Here is a 24,703-nt window from a genome sequence, read left to right on the forward strand (position 1 = left end):
CCTACTAAAAGGCAGGCAGTGCTTTTTAGGGCTCAGGTATGTGACCTCCTCTTTTCCTGTTGGCTTCACTCTGAAAACTGGAGGGCATCTACCTGCAAAGGGTTGGCGTAGAAGAGATTTCTACCTGCAGAAGTTCTAGTGGGACGAGTGGTTGTGGAAGGAAGCGAAGGTGGTGCAAGACTCCTGCTAAAGAGGAGGAGGAAATTTGATGGCCCAGGGAGGGCTGAGATAACGTAGGGGAGAAGGAGACTTCTGATGTCAGGTCGTCACGGCAGAACTTTCTTCCCAGGGAGGTGGCTTGCATATCTCACAAGCATCTTCACTCAGCTGTGGAGGTTTAAAAAAGGCATTGTGTGCCAAGACTCCCCTGGAGAAGCATCAAGTTTGGCTGTTGAGTGTGTGAGCAATTGTTCTTGTGCTTACAGCTTCCCAGGTTAGTCAGTCTGTCTGTAGAATCCAAGGAGGAGAGTAGAAAGGCAAGGCTTTCAGTTTCTGTCTTGGAATGAAGTAGCAGTTTAGCCATAAGTGTAGCTTGACAACTCAAGGTGTGTTGCCAGCTTGAAATGCTCCCCAGTGAACAGCTTAGGCAGCCACAGGTCCTGATCCAGTGTCTTCTGGGCAAAACACCTGCCTAGGCTAGTTCCACTCCTGTGCACTCAGACATGCTGATTCTGAGTGTGTCTGTATCAGGAAAGCAAATCTTGTCTCTGTTGCCAAGACATCACAAAAGGGACTGACCTGGGGACTAGGAACTGACTTGCTGCAAGTGACACTTGACTAAAGCAGGGGGTGGCATGTTTGTTACAGCAGATTAGTAAGTTCTTGACAACTCTGAGGAGTAGTTTTCAGTGATGCTTTCTAGCACGCAGGGCTTGTGCTGGGCGAAGCAGTTGTCACTCCTAGAGCAGTTCCATGAGACTGAAGGTGGTGAGTTACCTTCTGTTACTTGCCTTAAAGTTGAGCATACAGGCTCAGCTACCTGTGAGAGAGGCGCATACGTTAAACCTTTGAGTAAGCAAAGCTTCAGAAGCCAAATGGGCACATTAGAGTGGCCATAGCCTCTTCTGTCCGACTGCCTGCTCAGTGAAAACTACAGTGTGCCAGTAACTTCAGCCAGCATTGTTGGGGTGGAGTTGTGCTCTCACATTTTTTTGAAGGTGTTTATATAGGCATAGTTTCTTGCAAAATTTTTTTGTTTTGATGCTCCTAAAATCTGGTGTTTCCTTATCTTTGACAGAGAAATTCTCTGATTTATTGGTACAGTAACTAATCTAGTGCATTTAAGGGGGAAGTGTTATGAACCTTTTTTTTTCTGTCTTAAGTTTTACATCAGGGTAGGATGTTCTGAAGTCCAAGGTGAGGAGGAAGATAGCGCAGATACTACAAGGCCTGCCAATCTGGTTCTTACTGTTCAGAAAAAAAATAACTAGACTAAGAAGCTTACTGGTAATTAGTAGCTAATGTGTTTGTAACTATCATGTGCCTTAAAATTTTCATGGTAGGAGAATTTAAAAAAAAAATCAACTCTGTGTTTTCTGTAATACTGCTCAACGTTCTCTCTGTAGTTTAGACTGGTGGGATTTTGCATTGTATTTACACTGTACTATAAACTGAAACACTTAGAATGGTTTGATTTTTACAAGTATGGAGAAGAAAAAAAAGGTGGATTATGCTTTTCATAGAACAAATGTTACCGTGACAGAATGTATTATTATTATTATAGGATCTTTCCATAATGCAGACAAGTAGAATGCTTGTTAGGAACCAGGTATGTAGGATAACAATTTGGTGTGTTTTCAATAAACCATGCCTGGAAAGAATACATGTGCTATTGGTTATCTTTTTGTTATGTCAGGTATCTCAAATATTCTTTGGCTCTGCAACTGCAGTTTTCTGTGGCAGGGGATTATTCAGCCCTAGCTCAGGTCAGCACTCTGCACGTTAGTAAAAGGTCAGTGGTAATGAGTGCAATTGGAGTATCCTTTAAACTAATATAGCTGAAAATTTTTGATTCACTGCCATATGCTGGAGTTGTAGCACAAAGTTCTGTAAGGACCCTGGACTGTAAATCATGGGGTTTTTTTCCTTGTTAACATACAAGCATATTTCTGTGGGAAAGACATCTGTGTCACTGTTCAAAGGCCCACGCATTTGGGACCACAAGCCTAACTTGCTGATGGCTTTTCCATTTGGGAAGTTATTAACCTTTCCCAATTTAGTCATAAAAAATTTATGTAACTTTACAAAGATTCCACATTTCTGAAACGTGTGTAAGGATAACAGAAAATCTTTACGTTTATTGTAGCGGTATATGAGGTTTAGTTGACATGAGAAATTATTATTTTGGGCATGTGCCAAATAATATACATTTGTTGCTGTGGGGGAGCAAAATCCCGACACTGAAGAGTCGACCATGTATTTCAAGTAACAGCCCGTTACCAACAGATCTTAATTCTCTTGAGGACTGCCTCTTCCTGGCATGTTCATGTGTAGTTGATGAGAACAGTAGGGAACTGATGCACCTAAGCACATCATACTTGCTGCCATGCCTTCATGAAGCACGACAAAGCCCAGTGAATTTTGACATGAGTGTTCTGCAGGGTCTTACAGATAGACTGGAGGTCAGGTTTTCTGTGAGTGAAAGGTTGATGAATCACTGCTAGTAACAGAGATTGCTGTATGTTAGTGCCTCATTGTACCATTACAGTACTATAAGGTTCCATTTAGTTGTAAATGCTTGCAAACAGCACTTGGAAGGCCATCTTCATCTTGCCTTCCCTCCTTATTTCAGATGTCCTGAATGCATCTCCAGGAGTTTTGTAAAATCAGATTGTTTTTGCAGCTGGAGGATCTAGTTTCACAAGTGCTGTGGTAAGATGTGGGCTCCTGGGCTTAGCATCTCTGAGTTATCATCAGTGTTCGGCTGTGATGAGGAATCTGGTTTTTCCGCTGTGGATGCACTAATATGGCAATGAACAGCAGATGCTGTAGGTAAGGTACTGAGCTAAAATAAATATGTTGTTTTTACAGCTGACCTTCTATAGCTGTCAAAGTCATTTTATTTCTAGCCTGTCACAGACTGGGCAAATGGAAGCAGTTGAGTCCTGCAGGTGAAAGGTTAACCCGGTAACAACAGGCAAGAAATATCACAGCCCTCATCTGTTTCAGGTTTCAGCAGTGTCTAGGGGGAATATTCTGTCCTCATGAGTCTCTTCCCCAGTGTCTTACTGTGAAGGTCTCTGTGCAACCAAAGCACAGCAATGGCAGAATCTCATTCTGGTATGAGCTGACCAAGGGGATTGTTTACAATGAGAGGTTGTTTTATAATGGAACCATTAACCAAGCTGAGACTGAAGACTAAAACTCTTCCACTATGTTTTGTGTGCATGCACAGCACACATAGCTAGCTGTTACTCATAATGATGCCTTATAATGGATTCCTAATTGATTGACTACTCAACCAAATAAGCATGCATCACTGCCCGGGTGGTGTCACCCTCAGTGGGAGTGTTGGGGTCTCAGTGGTCTCTCTCTTGCTGCTCTTGTGGGAGTTTCTGTATGTTCTCTTCACTGCATCTAATGTTTGACTTATTGCTCAAAATTCTTCAGTGGGGTGCTTTTCACTTCCTCATACCAATAGGAGGAAGCACTAGCTCCTGTACAAACATATGATGACAGCTGTTTGATGAGTAATTTCTGCTGTGAGGATTGCTACATGGGTGCTGTTATGCTCAATTTGGTATCAAATTAGGAAGCAAAAGGGACTAGCGCAGGGTTTGACTTCCTCATAAATCCTCCTCCTCTTTTGTACACTGTTATAAAGAATCAGTTCAATATTTTGAAAGACAACATCGTGTCCCTTTGAGGTAACAGAGAGGCTCTGGCAGAAACCAGACCTCACTTTCACATGTTGCCTGAATCACTAAGGCAACCTAGAGAGTAGCTGTCATTTGGAGAATAGATCTCAATTAGCAGTATTTGGTGGGGTCAACCATTTGCAACATGAGTTGTAAACATTGGCTGAAAGCTGTGTGTTGTTTTAGGGATGTTCTTTCCATTGGGAGCTTTCTATCAGTGGTACTCTCCTTCGACAGTCTTTAAACACGTTTCCAGACTGCAACAGGCTGTTGCAGTAACACTCTGTAGGTTTTTAGAATATATTTCATAGAATCATAGAATGGTTAGGGCTGGAAGGGACCTTGCAGATAATCCAGTTCCAACCCCCTTGCCATGGTTAAATTTAGAAGATCCATTGTCTACTTTTTGCTTCTCCCAGAATTCAAAGCATGACTTTATTTTGAAAAGTAACTCTTCTCCTTGGGAGATTTCACATTTATATGTCAGTGACTCCAGATCATATTTGCTCAACTGACCAAAGGCCTTTTTTCTAATTGTCAGTCCTGCAGAGCCAGGCTTTTCCTTTTCATCCCTTGCCACCAATAATTAAGAGCAGTTCAGAAGTGTGGTCAAGTGGAAAAAATTTTATTGCGTATGGAATTCTGTAAATAATCTGATGATACACGCACTGTGTTTATTTTTACAATTTGCCATGTGGGAGATCCTTTCTAATGAACTAAAATACCCCTTTTATTCTACAAGGTGGCTGTTATATTTGCACATATATTACACCTGCATTATTCACTAATGTATCTTTTGAAATATCCATGTTAACTCTACGGGTTCTCTCTTCACTAATTGTCTTGCAGCCTCTTGGACGGTAATTTTGGCCATTAATTAGCAGTAGCAATGTATTTTTCTGATCCTCTCTTGCAAAGTGCAAAACAGCCTACCTGTTTAGTTTTTATGCATCCTTCAGCATCTATCTGAGACTTTGGTTTGTTTATCAGTGTGTGTTAAGTGTCCTGCTATGGCAGGAGCGTCTGTTTAGGTGCAAAGGTATTTAAAGCTACAAACAAAAGAGGATTCTTTGGAGTCATGACCTGAAGAGTACAAAAAAGAAAAATCTGATCAGTTGCACGTATCCAGATTTTCCAGTGTGCTCCAGAAACTTGGGTATGCCAAGTGGGCTTGAAGATTATTTTATTTTACAAATTTTTGCAAAAATTCCTTGGAATCACCTGAAGGACTTTGGCCCAGTGACTTTGAGTTGAGCCTGAATACCAAAAGGACGTGCAGCTAAGCACGCTTACAGAATAAATCATTGACATTTACAGTGTGAGATGGAAGTGTTAGAACTAGGGTCTGCTCCTACACAGGACAGCATAACAGAGTCACAAAGGGCTGCTTCTGTGTAATCTAATCCAGTATAGTAAATCTTGTGTCTCTCTCAGTGAGACAGTAAAATTGTTAAAGAAACTCTGATAATGTCTTCTCATATCCGTGTGAAATGCATGCATTACAAGCTGGCTGGGCCACTGTGGTTTGCTTGGTCCATTTCTAAACTGACTCTGTCACCTTATCCTATTCTAGTTTTCTCTGATACTGTGGGGCATTTCTTTGCCATGCTCTTTATTGGTGTCCTGGAGATGGATTTGCTGTAGCACACAGGTGGGGGTAGACACCACTTCAGTAAGGTGGGCTATAAAAGGAAGAAGCTGATAACAGGTGTGAAAGAATCCATAATGGCAAAGATGAGAATGGTTATCCCTGATTTTTCACTCTGATTTTCAGCTGTTAGATCTTTCTGTGGCTGTTCCAAGGCTGGAAATCCCCAGTGTAGTGCAGAATTCATGGGAAAGAAAGGTAGTCACATGCCTACTCTATTGGGTTTTAGTCTTTATTTGTAAATGCGACCATTGCCTCATTATACAATCACAGCAGGAGATGCCAGGAAATTCCAGTGGATTTTTGCACTGGTCAGGTAAGTTAGAGACTTCAGATTTGGCTTTGTATTTTCTCAATGACAGCCCTCACTACTCACATTGTGTTAACACCACTGAGGTTAACCGGGTGGTTTTACCCACCTGGTAAAACCCGTTCTCTCTGGTCTTCATTTTTATACAGCATCTTAAACTTACATAGCACTTCCGAGTAAGCAGCTTGCCCTACCCCTAAAAAGCACACACTATGTTTATACAATAAGTAAATATGACTGAATAAGTAAATATGAGGGGATAAACAGCATTTTCTCAAGGTCTCCAATACTACCTAGTTTTGATGTTCTTTTGGAAAAAGCTTGCTCCTTTTGTTATGTCTGTTACTGTGTTTATTTTAATCTGTTTACTGCTTCAGTTTTCCCTACCTCTGCATGGGCAGATTAATAATTTTATTTCTCTTCTGCAAAATTCTGTTTTATTTTCTCATCACTGCATGGGTCTTTCTTCTTCCAGTGCATGCCCTTTTCTTTACTATTGAGATGATTAACTTTTACAGTAACTATGCAAAAATGTGTCTGATCTCATGATAGGAGCCTTCCCTGCATTAAGTGGCATGCTAATAATTTAGCAAAATCAGCGCTTTTGAAATGGTCTTTTCTTGCAACACACATGCCTTTTTTCCACTCTTGATAACGATTAATCAGTTTAGCTTGGGGACACAAGTCTTCAGAAGTTGCAGCAACTTTCTCCACCCCACCCTAAGCCCAAACTGTGGTTATTCAGGTTGGAGCTCAAAATAACAGACTCTGTTGTTTGATGATGTATTGGTCAAGGTAAGACAATGTGTGTCACGTTGGGTTTGCTGAATTATGTGAAACAATGGAACAGACCTTTGAGCAGTTACCCTGCTTACTCCTGATCTTGGTTTCCACCTGGTCTAAAATGATCTTCACTAGCGCTTGCTTTCATTACAGACTCCAAAATAGGGAAAAAAAAAAATTAAAGCATGGACAAGTTAACCTGTGCAGTTGCATTTATGTCATTTGAAACAAAGGTTGAGTATTAATGTCTCTCTTTAACCCAAAAACACAGCCTTTTCCATAGCATCCACCACTTTCATATATTCCAGATGAGATGGGTAGTTAGTGCATTGGAAACGGGGGTTGTTGCGGATATAGTTAAGGAATTCTGGAGCTCCTGGGACGATGATATTGTCAGCCAGAAGAACTGAGCCCTTCCTCAGCAAGTTGCATTCCTGGAAAGAAGAGAAATTGCTTCATGGTGGCTGTTAAGCAGACATTGGCTTGAATGTAATGTGTTTTCATGTTAACCATGTCGTACTCAAGTGTCTGCATCCAAAAGCCCATTGTACTACAGGTTTGGAGGGAAAAAAAAGACATGGGAGAAGCTGAGTAACTCTCTAGTCTTTTGTGGTCCTGTTTAATATGCTGATTTTTTCTGTTAATCAGTAGAACATTAGAGATGCTGATAACATTTTGGATTATTCAGGTTCTGAAATAGCAAATCAAGTGCAGTGGAGGTGTGCAGTTTGCTGCTCAGGTTGTTTCCAACTATGTCTGCATGATCGGTAAGATGGTTTTGTTTTGGCTTTCATGCCTGATGTTTGAAAACTTTTTTAATATGGCATTAAAATGTTGTAGTAGCTCTTAGGGTCACCTGAGAGACTGGCATATACTAGTCTGCTTTGGCTAGTCTCAGTCAAACTCCAAAACCACTAAATGAATAAAAGAGATTTTCTGTGCTTTTTTTCCTTTTATCTTGTACAACCTTCTATCACTTTGTTCAGGAGTTGGGCATGAAGCAGGTTTGTGCACAATGAAGATCCCTCTGACAGATTTTCCTGAAGCATAATTAACTGGCAATATTGACTTCAAGTGCAATGTTTGACCTCGCTAAAATTACAAACCTAATTTTTATTGGTATTTTTGTCTAGTAGAAGTTGCTTATCTGAGCTTACCAGCTGTTTTAGAACAGTCTGTAGTTAATCAGGCTGGTGGTTATCCTGTGGTTACAGGCAACAGTTATACCCAAAACATGGGGTGGCTTTTATTGCTCCCAGTACATGAGAGAAGTCCTGTTGATAAGTGTGCTGTGGAGGGTGTTTAGCTTACTGCTCTTGCCTCTGGTAACTGAACACCAGTCAGCACAGTAGAATCAATTTTGGAGACATGGCAAATATCCTTTGGTCTGTTGTGCAGCTTATGGAAGCCTAGGATTTGACAACATGCTGTATTTTCCACTGGTCATCAGGATTTCAGATGCCATTTGTGTCAGGCTTTTCTAGAAGTGCATGAAAAGGAATGCTGTCTGGGCCACTTTCAATATATATTTCATTGGAAAATTTTATATTCCTATTTCATATTCACAAATCTTATTGCAATACATGCCAAAATTGCATGTTAGAAGGTTTGTAACATCTGAGAAAATGTGATGATCTTTTCTTCATCATCTTTCTCCCCTATATTTCTTAAGTTGTTTATTTTTTTTAAGCAAAGCAGCTTTGTGTCACAGTTGCATCACACTAATCACTACAATGGAACTAAACTACCTGTTGGTTCTGGCTGTGTTGTGAAGGTTAAGCTCTGATAAGGATGCACTGGCTCTTCCTAGCGGAAAGAGTTCGGTCATCCTTACACAGCCAGTTTAGAAGAAAACATTCTCTGGGTACAAAATAACTGTAGGGAGGGAACATTTTCTTCAGCTACTGCTGTGTAAATTCAATACTGGCTGTTCATAACGCCAAACAAATTTCCTTTTCAAACAGTTATCAGGACAGGGCTGAAATTAAAAAATGGGGGAGCCTAGGTGAGAAAATAATGTTGTAGTCCTCAAGCACGGGTCAGGAAGTAGTTGGCAGGTTATCAATGTGAGCCTCAAAAAAAGTGGATTTATTTGTGAAGAAAATAATTGAGAAATGACACTTCCAGACAAATAGGTAGGCAATTGTAGAAAATTTTATCAGCCTGCATCTCCAAACCTAGGAGAGTATCCGTATGTGCTGTGTTTATAGATAGAGATGTTGTGAATGTCAATTATTTAACACTTGAAAATGCTTTCCCATACAGAAGTCTTCTAGTTGTTACCTCATCTATCATTGCCTACTGCTGTTACAGCCAACTTGTTTTGTAACACTAACAGTAATGGTTAAGGCTGGTTGGGAAGAAACAAGCATCATTTTTCCACATCGGGGCAGCAGATATTTGGACAGCACTTCCCTAGCAAGTGCCTGACTGGGGCAGTCTACACTCCTCCAAAGGTTGCTTTGCAGCCAGGTCATTAGGAGACTCATAGAAAGATGATATCCAGCTGTGCTACCAAAATAGTATTTCATCAAAGGGCTCTGCTGGCACCACAGACCCGGGCAAAACAAAAAGGGTACTGAGGAAAGTAGAGAGGGGGAAGCTGGGATATGCAGGTCTTAAGTCTCACCTGCTCCCAGGATCAGGATGTTTTTGGGTCAAGTTTTCTGGTTAGTGACCAGACAGACACTCCTTCTAGGGAGCGCAAGACCCAGACCACGCATTCCTCCAGCTGGGATTTCTACTGCAGACCCATTTGTTCAGGAAACAAAATGGTTCAACAGTATTTGCCAAGTCCCTAGCTATGTAGTCTCAGCAGTTGTCCCTGACAAAAGTTTGGGATCCTGTCTCCTTTTTTGGATTCCTGATCCCCTTTTCTTGTAAAGTTGCTGTTTTAGCTGCCATTCTTCATTTTACAGAGGATGACATCCTTCATAAAGAATATAGGCCTCACAGACATCAAGGCATTTGTTACTTTACTTTAAAGACTGAACTGTGCAAACTGACCTGAAGCAGGATGGTATCTGGTGCATATCTGTCTTTCCAGTGGTCCAGGAAGACAAAATCCAGAGTATCTACTTCATATTTTTTCTTCAGCTGGGGGATAATTTCCTCTGAAGGGCCTTCTAGGAGTTTTACCTGAAATGCAAATCCATCTGATGAATTGTGAACTGTTAAGAAAAAGCACATGCCTCTAGCTCATTTTAAACAGATATCAGTGATACTGTTCATAGCTCAATATTGTGTCAGTTGAATTATTTCATAGAGTTAGATCAAGTAAACTTTTTTTCTTTTTGACAAATCAACTCATTTATATTCCAAAATATGGGTTTGGGTGGTTTGTGTTTTTTTTAATAATAGCAGAAAAAGTGACCTGTTGTTTCTGTTGGATAATGTGATTCCTTACTGGAGACATGAGAATCTCCTGTTGAAAACAGTACTTTTAATTACTTCTTTAGTTGCATCTCAGTTGAATCTTGTAGTCCAAGGGAAGCAAAAAATACAGAGAACAGGTTAGTTTAGAATAAAGCTGGAAGCTACAGTATGTAAAATATATATAGCCAATAGAGGGAGGAGGCAGGAGAGAGGCTATTGCATCTTCCTCACGGGTTTATTGGCATATGTACTGTTAAACTGAAATAAGCTGCTGTACTTTGATTTGTTAAGCAAGCACCATATACTGTGAGTGGAGAAAAAAAGTGGTAAGGAAATCTATCTAGTTTATGACTCATGGCTGATCAAGAGATTAAATCAGATGGGGAAAATGCAATTTTAGATGTCAGTAGTACTCAGGTTCTCTTCAAGAAGCTAAATGCATTAGAACATCTAATGGTGGGATTTATTTCCTCTAGTTTTATCATCTACGTTGAAGTGAGTTGTCTAGTCAAATAAGCACTTCTCAAGCATGAATCTCCTGATCTGCTGTAGATATCTGCCTTGGGCTGCAACAGATTATAGACTGGAAATTACCTGGACACTGGTACCTCTTCCTTGATACCAAGCCTGATGGTTAAACTCTGCATGTTCCCAGACACTTAGGTTGTCATACTTGCTTGACAAGTAAATAACAAATTTAAGCCTGTTATTGATAAAGTCCCACTCTCCATGTATTGCTTCCTCCTACCAACCAAAGACAAATGGTATTTACCTTATCTTGTACTCCAGCAAACTCAATCATCTGTTTAGCTATAGCAGCAAATTCTGGGTTGAACTCCACAGTGAGAAGATGAGCTCCTGCCTTCAGTAACCGAGCAATCCTAACTGCTGAGTAGCCACAGTATGTTCCCAGCTCCAGTGCAACTGATGGATTGACCTCTTCCACTGTCTTGTCTAGAATTAAACCTGAATAAAATGGACATAGGTTAACTTTTGACAAAATCAAACTGGTTCACATACAAAGAGCAAGTTAGTTATAAGGAACTTACAAAGTCTGTGTACTCAGTTGCTCAGTATATTCAAAAATTAAGGGTTGATGTTAAATACCGTTTCCTTTGCAAATTGGCTTATCTGTGATCAAGTTGATAATGCATATTCTAAGTTTCAAAATGCAAACTTTCAACTAAAAAAAAAAACTTACTTTGTTTTACAATATAAACATTTCTGAATAAGGAAGCACCTGAATTAACTAAAATATTTATAGTGTTACAAGGGGAAAATGCAGTGGTTTTTTCCAATAACTTACTGCAGAAAGTAGACACATTTGTGAAATATGTAACTCCTGAATTTTGAGTGCTCATATTTGTTGCAAATATTACATGCAGTAGTCTGATACAAAATTTCTCATCCCACATACTTGTTTTTAAAGGGAAAAAGAAACGTCTAATTATAAAGTTGTGAAATATTTGGATTCACTAGATGAATTTGTGGCATGGAAAACATTAGTCAATTGTTAACAACAAAAAAATGTTCCCAGAAAGAAGTGACAATGTACTATACTCAGTCCTTCTAAAGAAAGGGATTTATTTGTGAGAAAACTGTCTCCTCTTACTTGCATGGCTAGAAACTAAATAACTAATCTGAAAAGGTATTTGAAGGGATTTTACTCTGAGCCATGGAATTTTTCAATGTATGTATACATTTCATTATATTTTCCTGGGTGTCATTTGTTTATGAGTAATGTGATGATGATGATGCATCTTGAGATCATGTGGTCACTTTCAAAATCTTAGGAAGTAAAGATTCATTAACTTTGATGGCTCTTATCTGAGGAAAGGGGATCTTGTCAGAGCAAAACTAGGGTGAAATTTTTAAGAACATAATCCCAAATGATCAAAGTTCAGAGCCTTAATAATTCCTACTCAGCCACTACCTACTGTTCTGTTGCCCTGAGCACGCCAGCCTGGTATGCAGAGGAGCTAGTTTCACAAAATGTACCCATGACAGAGAAGCATTTTTATTACAGTGCTTACAGTGTATTTCTTTAGCTATGTTAATCCCAGACTAAGAAAACTTCCCCTGCAATTTCCCAGCAAGAGGTACTTTTGTGTCTAAGTCATAAGGGAACATGTTAACATTTTGCCATTACATTTTTTTTTTTAATTGAAACTTTTCTGCAGCCAAGAAAAAAATTGTTTTGTCCACATATTTTCCTTTAGGAGGCAAGAACAAGATGAGTTACTTGCTAAGTAGCAACAATGTATGATAGCTGCTTTTCTGTATTTCAAGGGTAGGATTTCTCTCTTCAACAGTAGCTTATAACTTTTGCTTGCATATACAAAATTCATATGGTTTAAGATGCTTTCATTTTTTCAATCTGCAGTCTTTCAGTTAAGAATCTGAAAGTACTTAATGAATTATGCCTTAAAGCCACCCTGTATAGGAACTGAGGCATAAGCAACCCTAGATTTTTCCCATAAATTGTGACCCTGTGCTTACTCAACTTGCAGCGTACACAACATAACAAACCCAGATTTGTTCCTATGACTTCCTGGATTACTCACTGGATAACCCTCCTCCAAGACATCTGCTCAAGCATGCATTGCTGTTCACAGAACTACTCTGCTGACCGCAAGGTTGTTGTGGGTTCGTTTTTTTGCAACAGATGGAAGTTACATATGAATACAATAAAATGTCCTGTACTATGCTATTCTTGAAGGATCTTTCAAGTGCTGATCCCTGCTGCAATTACCTTTCTCATCGCCCACGTTCATGGCCCACTCTTTCTGGGAGCAGTACTTATCTATAGTGTCCAGCACACTACAGGGGTCTCCTCGGACTGCATTCTGCAACACGAAATCTAAAATCCTCTGTTCTTTGCTCTGATTCATAATGAAATTGGTTATTTTCTCCCGGATTATTTCATTCCAGATAATGGCAGCAGTGCCGTTTTTCCGGATGAGCACCACAAAGAGTAGCAAAAGGAAAAGCAGGACTAAGACAATGAACAAAAGGACTGAAGAGCTCTCCAGCATCTGGAAGGAAAGAGAAAAACAGCACAGGGTTAAGGTGGCACGGGAGAGAGCTATCCTTTTTGTAAATACTAAGCTGAATAACCTAAAACTAACTGTACTGAACAGGAACACACAGAGTTTAATTATGATATTGTCCAGAGTAGCTGAAAATTACTCTCTGTCACTTGGTAATGGATGGTGCTCTGTGGCACTCCCTTTAGAAGCCAATTTTACGGGCAGTCAACAAGTAGCTTTAATGCTCTGGTCCCTTCCCCCACACAGCTGCTCAGTCCTGGCTCCAAGCATGCCACTGCACAAGGAGCCTCTCAGCATCAAATCTGTTCTTACCGTTTTTCAAAGGATTTAAAATCTTAAATTAGAGCCTTCATGTGATCCCAGTCTCCTAATTTTTGAGCACTGGAAAACTTTGAAGCTGGGCTTGGTAAGAAAATACGGAATGTCTCACTCTTTAATTTTGAGCACAGTATCAAACTGGGGACTGTTAGATAGCATTCTGTTTCAAATCAGTCTGCAGGTCCCAAGTTACTCCCTTGCATGCAGACCTCTTGGCTAGCACCTACCCTTCTTCCATGCTCTGAAGAGAAGCTGAGCTTGATGTTTCAGGAGGACTCGACCTGCCTCCTTCCTTCCTTTCAGAGCCTGCAGCAAAGGTACCCAGGTGGGATGGTTTACAGAAGATAGTACCCTTTTTCCTGCTTATAAAACTTTTGGCACAATCCATCAATCTGATATTTTTGCAAACAAAAGATAGATACATTTCCCTTTACGAAGCAGGGAAGTTTTCTTATTGTATATAAAAACATAAAGCTGAATCCCTGAATCGGAGAAGACCTCAGGCTCATGAAACTGAAGAGATGTAACACAAGGGCACATTGTACTTCTCTGATGGGACAGCTCAAATTATCTGATGGGACAGCTCAAATTATCTGATGGGATTGTGACTATTCTGCCCCTGAAATTCAGTGTCATAGCTGCAGGTGCCTATGTGTGTGCAGCACAGGTGGTACATATTTCTGTTTGTGAGTTTAGGGCACCTGAACATAAAGCTCAGCAGATGGGATGCATGTCACCCTGTAGAGCTCAAGCAATAAATCCTATCAAAGCCATTTACTCAGCTGGATTTCAGACAAGCCAGTACACAGGAGGGTGCATTTACTTCCATGCGGTAGTCACAGCACAAAAGATCTGATAAAGAAAGGGTTCTTAAAATTAAGGAATTGCTTTAGCCTTTGAGAGGGTGCCAAAATAAGGGTTGTGATTTGCCTAAGGATTCTCTGTATGTGAAGCTCCTCTTGTACAAACCAAAACACACCTCATTTCTGATGATGTAGCTTATAACACCTCTGCTTTTCCACCTCCACTTCCCACAAGCAGGGGCTGACAGTCACACACTGGGAGGAAAGCACAGTTTGGAATGTGCTCCAGTGAGTATCTGGATGAATGAATACCAAGTTCATTTGTTCTTTAAGTCTAATTAGGCATTTGAACAGAGGTCTAAAGGATTCAGAACCAATTTCTTAACCTCAGCAGGCTGGCTTGTGTTGTACGGTTTTTGAAACAGTTACTTTTAATGAACATGACGTTCAACTCTTTCTAGTCTTTGACTCTTTTAAGTCTCTTTCTCATCCAGCTTGCAAAAATGGTGAACAGCTTCGGCTTGCACTTGTATTAATGTTCCACTTACCTGGAGTTCAGCAAAAGCACTGCTCCAACAGGAGCTATAACATCCTGAAAAATTTTGCCTAAGTTGGCAGAGGTAAAGGGGCTATATGAATAGCCAAATATTTCCCCAGATCGCTTCCTACCTGTTCTTGCTTTCCTTTTTTGTTTCCCTCAAAATTGTCCCAGGAAAACAATAAATTTTACACGTGGTCATACCTCCATTCTGTAGTGGGACTTGGCACACACACATGGGAGTAATCTACCCCACTGCTTTAAATTTTGAATCATCACACTGAACACATTCTGAGTTCAGAAGATTACTCTGTTTCCATGGAGATATGTTCAACCTGCTGTACAGCCGATGTTTGTTCACCCATCCACTTATCTTAGTTCCACAGCAAGTATGATTTGTTTGGATCAGTCAAAAGTCTATTTCTTTCACTTTTAAGTAGTCACCAATGTTAATACTTACCTTTAATCCTTTCCTTGCAAAGTCTGACCTGAGACCTTTCTTTTCGGGGCTCGCCAGCATCATTAGCACATGAAAATCTTGCTTCTTGGACTTTCTGAATCTTGTGTCCTAGCTAATAAGAACCTGCTTCTTTACCTCACCAGGATCACAAAGGCCTGGATGTCAATTTTTCTTCTCCCCTTCTATGCACTGTTAGTTCTACTGATCAGTCCCAATTGTCCTGCACCTTCCAGATGGGACTTCTGCTCTTTCAAGTTCTTCTACATGGAGATGTTCCACATTATCTGTCCACTGAGAACTTGGATTGAGCTATGAAAATACCATTAGTTTAACAGAAAAACATCTCTCTAGCTTTACTTGGCTTGTCTTCACTTGGCTTAGTTGATTGTATGGTCATTGTTGATGGATTTAGACTAGTGACATAGTTGAAAGATAATTATTCTGAACTGCAATGAATGGATGGAGCCCAGAAACCATTTCCTGATGCCAGCAGGTATCTAACCTTCCCGACTGTGAACAAGGGAACTGCGTGAGCCCTGCATACCAGAGACTCACTTGGTAGCAGTCCAACCACACTCAGGTCCCTCTAGAACTGAAGACTGTTGGCATTCAAAATTATTTCAGACTACTGCCAGACATAATCCTCTGCTTACAAAGAATACTTTGGCATTCTCTAAGTACAACTTGCCACAGGCTGTTGCTTTGGCACTACAAGATTCTGACAGCATGTTTGAGGCTGCCCTTCAAAGATCTACTGGACAGCAAGAATGGATGATAGCTGCAGGATGAACTAGGTGGTGTGTTTTTTGAGAAACAGCTTTCCTCCATTATTGCTCAGTATAGGTAGGAGACAATTTGGTGAGGCTTAACAAAACAGGGAGAGACAGTATCTGTAGGCTAACTCAGCCCCTCTTCCTGTTCTGCAGAAATCTTTTTTGGACAGGGAACAGACTGTGAAGACTTCTTATACTTCAACAAAAAAAGATCTACTTGACAGTAAAATTCTGCCCCTCCATTTGCACATTGCTTCCCAGGCATAGAAGGGTATGTCAGCAAACCAGATTTCCATTGGCTTATTTTCCTATGCTGCTACAGGGTTTATACACCAAAATTACAAGCTGTGACATGCTCAAAATCTCATGTACTAAAGAAGGACAACTTCTTCATTGTCTGCAACCTGTGAAGTGCTATTTCTTAATGTGCCTCTGTTAGCCAGAGCGGATAAAAGCACTCAACTTGAATTAGACCTGCTGATTTTTAGTAACTTCAGCTGATCTCAAACAAAAATACTTCACCCTTATCCTTACTTGGACAGTGATAGCCTTTTAAAGATTTTGTTGTTTTAAAACAATGCACTTTGTGCAGAGAAAGATGCCTTGTCTGAAATGTATACACCCTGTTTTTTCGGAGGCATAGATGGTATTTAGGCTGCTGCCACCCGTAGCAGGTACTGCAGTGTGACATCCTGATACAACTTGCTTGACAAGAAGGTATAAAGTGGGATATGCTTCTGAACCTTGCAGATAGCCATAGCCTTCTATCTCTTCTAGCTGCTGCTTATGCAAAAGCATGAGCAGGCTGAGAGCCCTTTAGCATATCTGGAAGGGCAACAACTGATAGTTCTGCTGAGCCATCAGGGAAACAAATTCTGAATCTTCAGCTATGAAATGTTATCACTTCAGGTTCAACCAAGAATCTCTTCTGAAGACAAAACACTGACCTGCATTTCTTTCATGTCTCTTTGGATGTAGACCGGTGAGTGGCTGTTACCACTGGTTTGTTTACACGTTTTATGTAACATATTTGTCAAAAAGACAAAAAAAAGCTATAAATTTAAGCTCAAATTTTTGTGATTTGGGGATGGTCTCAGATCTCAAACTTAAGCAAGGAAGCAATTCAGCTTGGTCATTGATCAAGTGCTCAGAGAAATCCATTTCTTACAGTGCCGCAGTTAGATCTTTGCACTTTTGAGTGCAACAGCAGAGCACACCTGCCTCTACAGAACCTTAGAGGTTGCTCACAGGTAGCAACAACCTATGTAGTACATGCTGCTTTTCTCCAATCCTAGACAAGTTTACTGGTTTTTGCTGTGTCAAGGAATGTTTTTCAACTATTGGGGTTTTTTTATTGTTACTATTGCTGTAAAACATACCAGTGCCTTCATAAACTGGCAGCATGGGTAGTTCTTAGCAGAGCTCCTTTAAGAGGCAATTATCCTGAAAACCACTTTTCAGAGAAGGTAACTTTTAAAAGGAGCAAAACAGACATAACTTTTTCTTTTTCTTTTTTTTTTTTTTCAAACACAGTTTCTTTTTCAAAGTTTGTCCCTCTTAATTTCTGTCTTCTTAGGTGTGAAAATAATCTTAGTGATACCAGTAGACTGTAAAAGCAGCCTGCCAAGAGCAAGATGCATCGGCGGTGGTCATGCACACAGAGAGAAAAAAGTCTGTACCAAAATAGGTAATTGCTTTCATATTCTTAGCTGGAAAATATTTGATATGAAAATGAAGTGTGTAATTCAACCAGTTTAAAACTACCACTACCTAAGAGACAGTCACATTATGACAGCTTTAGAAAATGCAACTTTAAGGTGGATTCATGAGATTCATGAAATATGCAATAAAACTGAACTTGCACATAGTCAAGTTTCCCATAACCACTTATGACAAGGCAGTCACTCTTATTATTTAATGCTTGTACTAAAGTTCCAAATACACAAGTTAGCACTGCAACCTCTTCCTTGAATTAGAAACACCAAGATAAAGTGAGCCTCCTCTTTGAAAGCTAAAATTTGAAGTGGAAAGTAACAGGCAAAATGAAAAAATTGAGCAAGGGAATAAACAGAAAACTGAAGGGATAATATTATGGAAAGGAATGAATAACATGTATCACTAAATCTGGTTTTGAGAAGACAGAATTTAAAAGTAAACACATTAAAAATTCATGCCCAAACCTGTCAAAGTACTGATGAGCTTTCCTAAAGCACTGGGTTATTTTCCTATGCATCTAATCTTACTCATTTTGGCATGTTTTATAAAACCAAATCATAAATTGATAACGCAGTTCAGCAGTTTTCCCCTGATGCAAACCATAATCAAACAATCAGCATTCAAATAGGGGTACCTCTGTTTCAGCTTACAGAGGTTTAAAAAGACACTTTGAAAGATAGAAGCAAACACAAACTGTGGGAATCTGCTGCCCCAACTTACTGCCTTTGAAAACAAAATACCCAAGTCATTCCAGTGGTTTTAAAAGAAGCCTCAAGAGATTGGCTCAGACTTAGGGATCTATTATTATGGCAGTGGTTGTTAAGTTAGGGGATTCACTACCTCCTTGCTATTACATGATCTGCAGTTTTTCTAAAAACATTAAAATGCCCATGTGATGGAGCACAAAACAGTACGCCCTGTTCTTTATTCTTGTACAGGCGACTCCAGCCATTTCACCAAAGGTTACAATAAGGATCTTTCAGTAATGCTATTTATCAGTCCTTCTGGTAAATTTTTCCAAGTACTGTTAAAAAATAATGGATCTTAGAATTCCCTGAAGTTAAAAAATTAGAACAATTGGTAACATACATTTTTAAGGTAATTTTGAGTAACCAGGTGAATTCAAATTTAGATTTTTCTTAGTGTTTCATTAACAGTGTTATGAAGCTTTCATAGCACTGTTAAAGGAAGGTGTATGGAGATTTGATTGAACCTACTGATTGCTGCTGTTTCTCTCCCATATTCCAAAACAATCTCCCTCTGCTACAATCTTATATTTACTGAGAAGAAAAATAAACATGTTGAAAATAAGCACCTTTAAATGCACTGAGTTTTAATAAGGACATATGCCTTGGTAAGTTTCACACTTAGTGGACTTAAAAAGTATAAAATTTGATTATTTTACTGTTCTAAAGCTTAGTTCATTACATACTAGTAATTAAGAAAACCTCATTTCCCACAGATGCAAAAATAAGAGCTGACAGGTATTAAAATACTTAGGAGGTTGAAAACTGTTGGATAGGATATTTTCCTAATGAAGGTGATTCTTTATAAGCCTAATTACAGAACCTCTCATTACAATTTTATCTTGGATAAACTGATATTGCTTTGTTTTGTACTGAAAATGAAATCCTAAACGTAATCACAGAAAATCTCTTCTACAAAGACAATGTGTGCGTTAGACTGTTATTCTCCAGGACTGCAATGAGATTAAACCTTGTGATCCTGAGTTAGGGGGCTTGGGCTTTTATTTTTCTGATCTGATCTTGGGTGAGCTTTCCTACCTACATCCTTGTTGCCACAAGAGTAAGTTAAAGTTACTGCTACTTCTGTAACTTTCAAGGTGTTGTAAACCTGAATTAATCTTTGTCAGAAAAGTCCCTGCTATGGATATATGGATAACACCTGAGGAAAGGCAAAGTGATTTCATCTGCATTAACTGAAGAGATCAGTTTTGAGATACTGCAAAAAACCTGTGACATTATTTTTCCTGAGTTTATGACCAGCAGGGAAAATGTGGAGACAAACAGTGCTTCTAACACTTTCTTTAAGTGATTTCAGCCTGTTGACAAATCAGGCCTTTGAGGAAAGATGATATTACATCCAAACTTGCTATAATTTTTCACGCATTTAATCTAACTGCCAAGTACTGGTTGATTGTTTAAGAGTTTATTATGAGTCTCCAAGCATCCAGAGACAGTACTTTAGCATTCTGATCCTAAAGGGTTTAGAATCCAATTTAGACTTTATTAGCTCACATAACCTGGTGAACAGGGAGTGCTTGGTAAATTTATACCATCCAACCTTTTTTTCACAAAATAATCTCTCCATTGATCTGATGGTATTGAGGAAAATAGAAATGGTCTACAGGAGTGCCTCAGGACAACCGGGTTTAACTCATTGGAGAGACACTGCTGCTAAATCTGCAGAGAGAAGAATGTAACAATGAAAAAAATTTTCTAGAGGTTTTTTACAAAGGCCATACAAATTAACAGATTAACCCCCTTCATACATGTACCTGTGTGAAGGAGGTAGGTGTGTAGCCCCTATTTTTAGAAAAGGGTTAGAAAGATTTCAGTTCAAACTCTTTAAAAGCTTCTACTGAAATTATGCCCCTAAGAATCTCATGTACTAACATATGCAGAGGATTTGCATATTAGTAAGGATATATTAGCTGTTTAAGAAGCATTGAGAAAACAATGCAGGAGAGTCAGAACATTTCTACACAATGTCTGTTGCTCTGCACTAGGCCAGAGGAGATCTGTGCTGTGCCATGGCTGGGACTGGACTTCCTGACTCTTTGTCCTATGCTGTCTTGAATGACGCAGTCTCTGTTTTGTGGCATTTTGTTTCTCTTGATCTTTTCCCAGAGCAAGAAAGGCAGAGTATTTTGGTCAGAAAGTCTAAACTAACTTCTGCCAAACATATTGTATCCTGTTGCTGTAGGCAACACCATTCAACAGCTTCATATTCTGCTACTTTTAAAGGTCAAAGGAAAATCTTTTTACCTCCTATTATTTTGTTATTGTTCATGTATTTTCAAATGAATACAACACTATGAAGAATAATCAGCATATTGCCAAATATGAATAGCTTGTATATCAATGGAAACTTAGGGAGTTTGACATTCAGATTTTCCACTGACATAATGAAAACAAGCTGAACAGACTTTACGTAATTTTTCAGTAAGTATTTCTTGCATGAAATCTAAATTTCCCTCTCCCTAGGTTTTTTCAAATTACTACAATTTAGCTTCACTACCATGACTGCAAAAATTCAAACTTCTATAAATGCAAGGTTCTGATTATTTTTTTTTTCCTCCTCTCTTCTCAGGTTGAAAGGAAACAAAGGTTTCTTCTTACTAAATGAAAGGAAAAGAACAGAAAAGTGCCTGTTGCCTACTAGGGAGCCCCATCAACTAAGCCTCGTAAGGGTGTTTAAATCCATTCTCCACAGATACATTTCAGTTAGGATAATTGCTACCCACTCAAAACTCCCTTCACACTAGCCATTTTCTAAGTGGTATTTGGTGCTATCACCTAAAGCAAAAGGTTTATATAATGGTTATGTGCCCCATAAAGAGTGGGGTTTAGAATAAACTGTCCAAACAGACAGGCCTCATCCCCGTTCAACAAGCAGGTCGTGGATCTATAGCCTTCTGATCCAGACTGACCTAGTGAACACACTGCATGGGTGAAGCCAGAGTCTGCAGTGAGACAATTCTTCAAGGATAAGAAATGCACTCTACCAGGCCTTGAGCAACGACAGCTTTTCAGGAATAAGATCCTTTTAGGTACCCCTAGGAAGCATTTGTTTCTAATAGTCCTTATTCCCACTCCAGAATTCTAGATGCATTTGTACTATTTGTACTAGTGTTTGAGGTCAGTGGTTGGCATAGCTCAGCTGAATTGTACAAATCCTACCTGGGATGCAGTGGACTACTAAAAGCAGAAAGTACTCTGCCCTGTCAGCACACTAGGAGCTGGTCTGTAAGAAGTTTTCTCAGATGAGATTTTCATGTTCCCCAGGGGAATAAAACAAGCTCCTACTGAATGATTTTGCCCCAAATGGAGTTAGGGAGAAAGGGCTGGAAGAAGAAAGACCAAAATGGCTCATTGCCCTCAGCCTAATCAGCTGTGACAGACTTATCTCACATTCTCTTTATATCACAAAGATCAAGGGCTGAATCCTCAGTGTCCCAAATCCCCACTGCCTGCTCCTGCCCTGCTTCCAAGGCTACCAGCTAATCTAGTGCAAATCTCTCTCTCTCTCCCAGCACAGCCTTCTGCTCTCTACAAGCTGCTCTTTCAGGCCAGGAGTGCACAGCTGAAACTTGGTAGTGAGGACACCCACGGAGGGATCTGAAAGAGTAGGAAGGAAATTGCTACTGACATGATGGCTTATTTCTATGGAAATGAACAGCTCTAACACGCCAGTCAAGGTGGGATCCACCACAGCACAGTGGGTAACCAAAGCACTGCATGGGAAGAGGCAGCCTGAGACAGAGCAGTGTTATGAGACCTTGGTCTCACATCCTGAGTGAATGCCCGCCCCAAAAAGTAGCTGGAGTGGGCACAGAGTGTCTTTTACTTTAGCTGAAATTACTTTCTCAAAAATCTCTCCAGAGAGAGTTTTAGCAAAACTGCTATGGATGGCCTCCCATATTAAGATCTGGTTTCAATGACTGCTGCCAAAATTATGTTTTTTCAGAAAATTCCCAGCCAGTTCTGATTCCAGTGATCCTGAAGGAATGCTGAAAGACAACAGTGTGAGACTGGCAGAGATAAACCTGATACCAGCTGCAGGCTGCTACAAAATATTGCTAAACTTGAGTGACAAGTAAATTGTTTGCAGTGTTAATGCTGTTAAATTCTCTTTCCACTGATGCAAACTAAAGCTGTAAATCAGGAAAATTTTATTTTGCATTTAAATACTGCAGTGCTGTGCAAACACGTGAGACCTGAGGGCTTTGTTAGAGGAGTCCACGGCTGAGTAAGCAGAAAAAGTAAGCTTAAGTGCAGAGATGAAGTAATGTTTATGAGATGATGTTTACGGAGATCAGCAGTATGACATGTCGTTGACAGTATTAGTAAATATGAGTTTGTTTTTAAAGGACAGAAGGTAAAGAATGTCAGTAACAGGCATCAGAAAGATACACTATAAGGAGCACCAGGGCTAGCAAGCAAAAGTACTAGCTTTTTGTCTGTTCTTCACAGACATGTTGCTGTAGCAGAACTCCCTCTTGAGAATTAAAACCCCCATAAAATACAGCTGCAGCAACACATTCATAAAAGCAGCTATTCAGTCAAATATGACTGAACTGAAGCTTGACTTCCTTTCGGCTTTCTCTTGAATACAAATGAGTACCAAATTCCAGCATACTTATAGCCATAAATTGAATTTTCAATTTAGTTGGGGTTATCTCATCTCACTTCTTTCAACTGTCAAGGTTTACAATACGGTACAAATGCATTACACACAAATATGTCCTACTCTTTCTCTCTGAAAGCTGTTGCTGCCCACGAACCAGCTTCCTGACAATGAGTACCAGTCAGAATGTGGAAAACACCGCTTCTTTCATATTCAGGACTGTTTAAAATAGTGACATTATCTAAGATAACAAAAAATGTCAAGTCTGAGAAATAAGAAAATATAAATATGTACCTTTCTCAGTACAGCAGAAGCTGTTCCCTCCGATCTTTTCCTGTGCTGCTCTGATTGTGGATTTTATAGAATAAGAGTCCAAGAGCCTGCAGTATTCAGTCACATTCGATCACATCACAGGAATAGCTTATCAGTTCTGTTACACAGACTCTAAAAGGAGCGGTGTCCTTTTCCCCCAACTCCTCCTTTCACAGATTTCTGCACTCCTTAAAGGTGCACAGTGCTCTAATAACCTTAGAGAAAGCTATTCATCTGTCCCCTAATGACAGTGTTCTTGTTACTTAGTTACAGCACAGTGAATGCTGACAAAGTCAGGTATGAGCCAAATCTGTGCTCAGTGTAAATGCACTGTGTTCAATCAAGCAACTCCAGGAATGAATTTGGCCCAAAGGATTTAGTTCTTTTTTTCAGCGCAGACGTGGCATGCTACAGCCAGTACAGAAGTTGCTGAAACAAGACCTAGGCATGTGGATTAAATATAGAGTGCTGCTGGAGGGAGGGAAGGTACATATAGCAAATTGCTTAACAGCACCTACAGAATGAGATGTAATCAATACATTATAATTAGTGCACTTGAATTTCTATAGTTGGAAGTTCTATAGTTTCTTCTAGTTGCAAAAAAAAATTCTGATACAAACAGCTCTGAGATAAAAGAAGAGGCTTATTATAAAAAAAAAAAAACAAAACTTTGTTCTTGGCTTGACTGTCTATATTGTTTCCTTCGAGGTCGAAACAATATAATCAAGCTGCAATTAAATTGCACCATAAAAGAAAATAATAAGAAAAACCAAAACCCAAACACAATGTGGTAGTAGTTCTCTGCTGTATTCCCACTACAAAACTGAGACTCAGTCAGCAAGTGTTTGAAGTCCAACCTATAAACTTTTTGAAGATTCAAATAAAGGGTTTATATCAAATGTGTCAGAAACAAGAGCTGAAGAACTGAACACAGGCTTTATCACTTGAGGAGAGAGGTCCTTGAAAGAATTAGGGACTACCTGAGAGCATGACAAGAGAAGAATAACAAATTTTAAGTGGATTAATTGAATAAAGAATTGTAGGAAAGAGGTAGGTGAAGATCAAAGTGGTTTTAGTAACTCTAAACAAAACATAACTAAGACCCTGCAATACAGGGTCCCAATGTCAATACAGAATAACTTTGAAGTATCCCCTCCACATATAACAGAGCTTTAGCTCAACAAACATTTTCTTATAATCCAGACATCAAGCAGAACAAAGAAAGAATGAAATAAGCAATACTGCACTCCAGCTCCACTGACAGTAATTTCCTGTCTGGTCAAAAGCTGGTTGTGAAACCATGACAGCTTGTATCTGCATGACCCCTGATGCCATGCACAGTTAAAATTAACTGAGAACTTTTTTTATTGCTGGGCTGTGGAGAAAAGAG

General features: G+C 39.6%; 1 protein-coding gene across 1 annotated transcript; it reads right to left on the reverse strand.

The window, feature by feature from the left end:
* Positions 1–6,792: 6,792 nt before the first annotated feature.
* Positions 6,793–23,543, reverse strand: COMT (catechol-O-methyltransferase). The gene is made up of 5 exons (XM_010080373.1): positions 23,296–23,543; positions 12,726–13,008; positions 10,746–10,939; positions 9,605–9,736; positions 6,793–7,032 (listed from the first exon to the last, which is right to left on the reverse strand). Exons 2-5 carry the CDS (start codon positions 13,006–13,008, stop codon positions 6,853–6,855), a joined length of 789 nt encoding a protein of 262 aa, XP_010078675.1. The 5' UTR covers positions 23,296–23,543; the 3' UTR covers positions 6,793–6,852.
* Between the last annotated feature and the right edge of the window lie 1,160 nt (positions 23,544–24,703).

Source organism: Pterocles gutturalis, unplaced genomic scaffold (genome assembly GCF_000699245.1).
Source record: "Pterocles gutturalis isolate BGI_N339 unplaced genomic scaffold, ASM69924v1 scaffold13589, whole genome shotgun sequence".
In the NCBI taxonomy this organism is placed as follows: domain Eukaryota; kingdom Metazoa; phylum Chordata; class Aves; order Pterocliformes; family Pteroclidae; genus Pterocles; species Pterocles gutturalis.

Coding starts and splice junctions, on each gene's coding strand:
- COMT (XM_010080373.1), bottom strand. CDS start 13,008: ATGCTGGAGAGCTCTTCAGTCCTTTTGTTCATTGTCTTAGTCCTGCTT. Junction 9,737..10,745: donor TTGCTGGAGTACAAGATAAG/GTAAATACCATT, acceptor TTTGCATTTCAG/GTAAAACTCCTAGAAGGCCC. Junction 7,033..9,604: donor CAGATACCATCCTGCTTCAG/GTCAGTTTGCAC, acceptor TCTTCTTTCCAG/GAATGCAACTTGCTGAGGAA.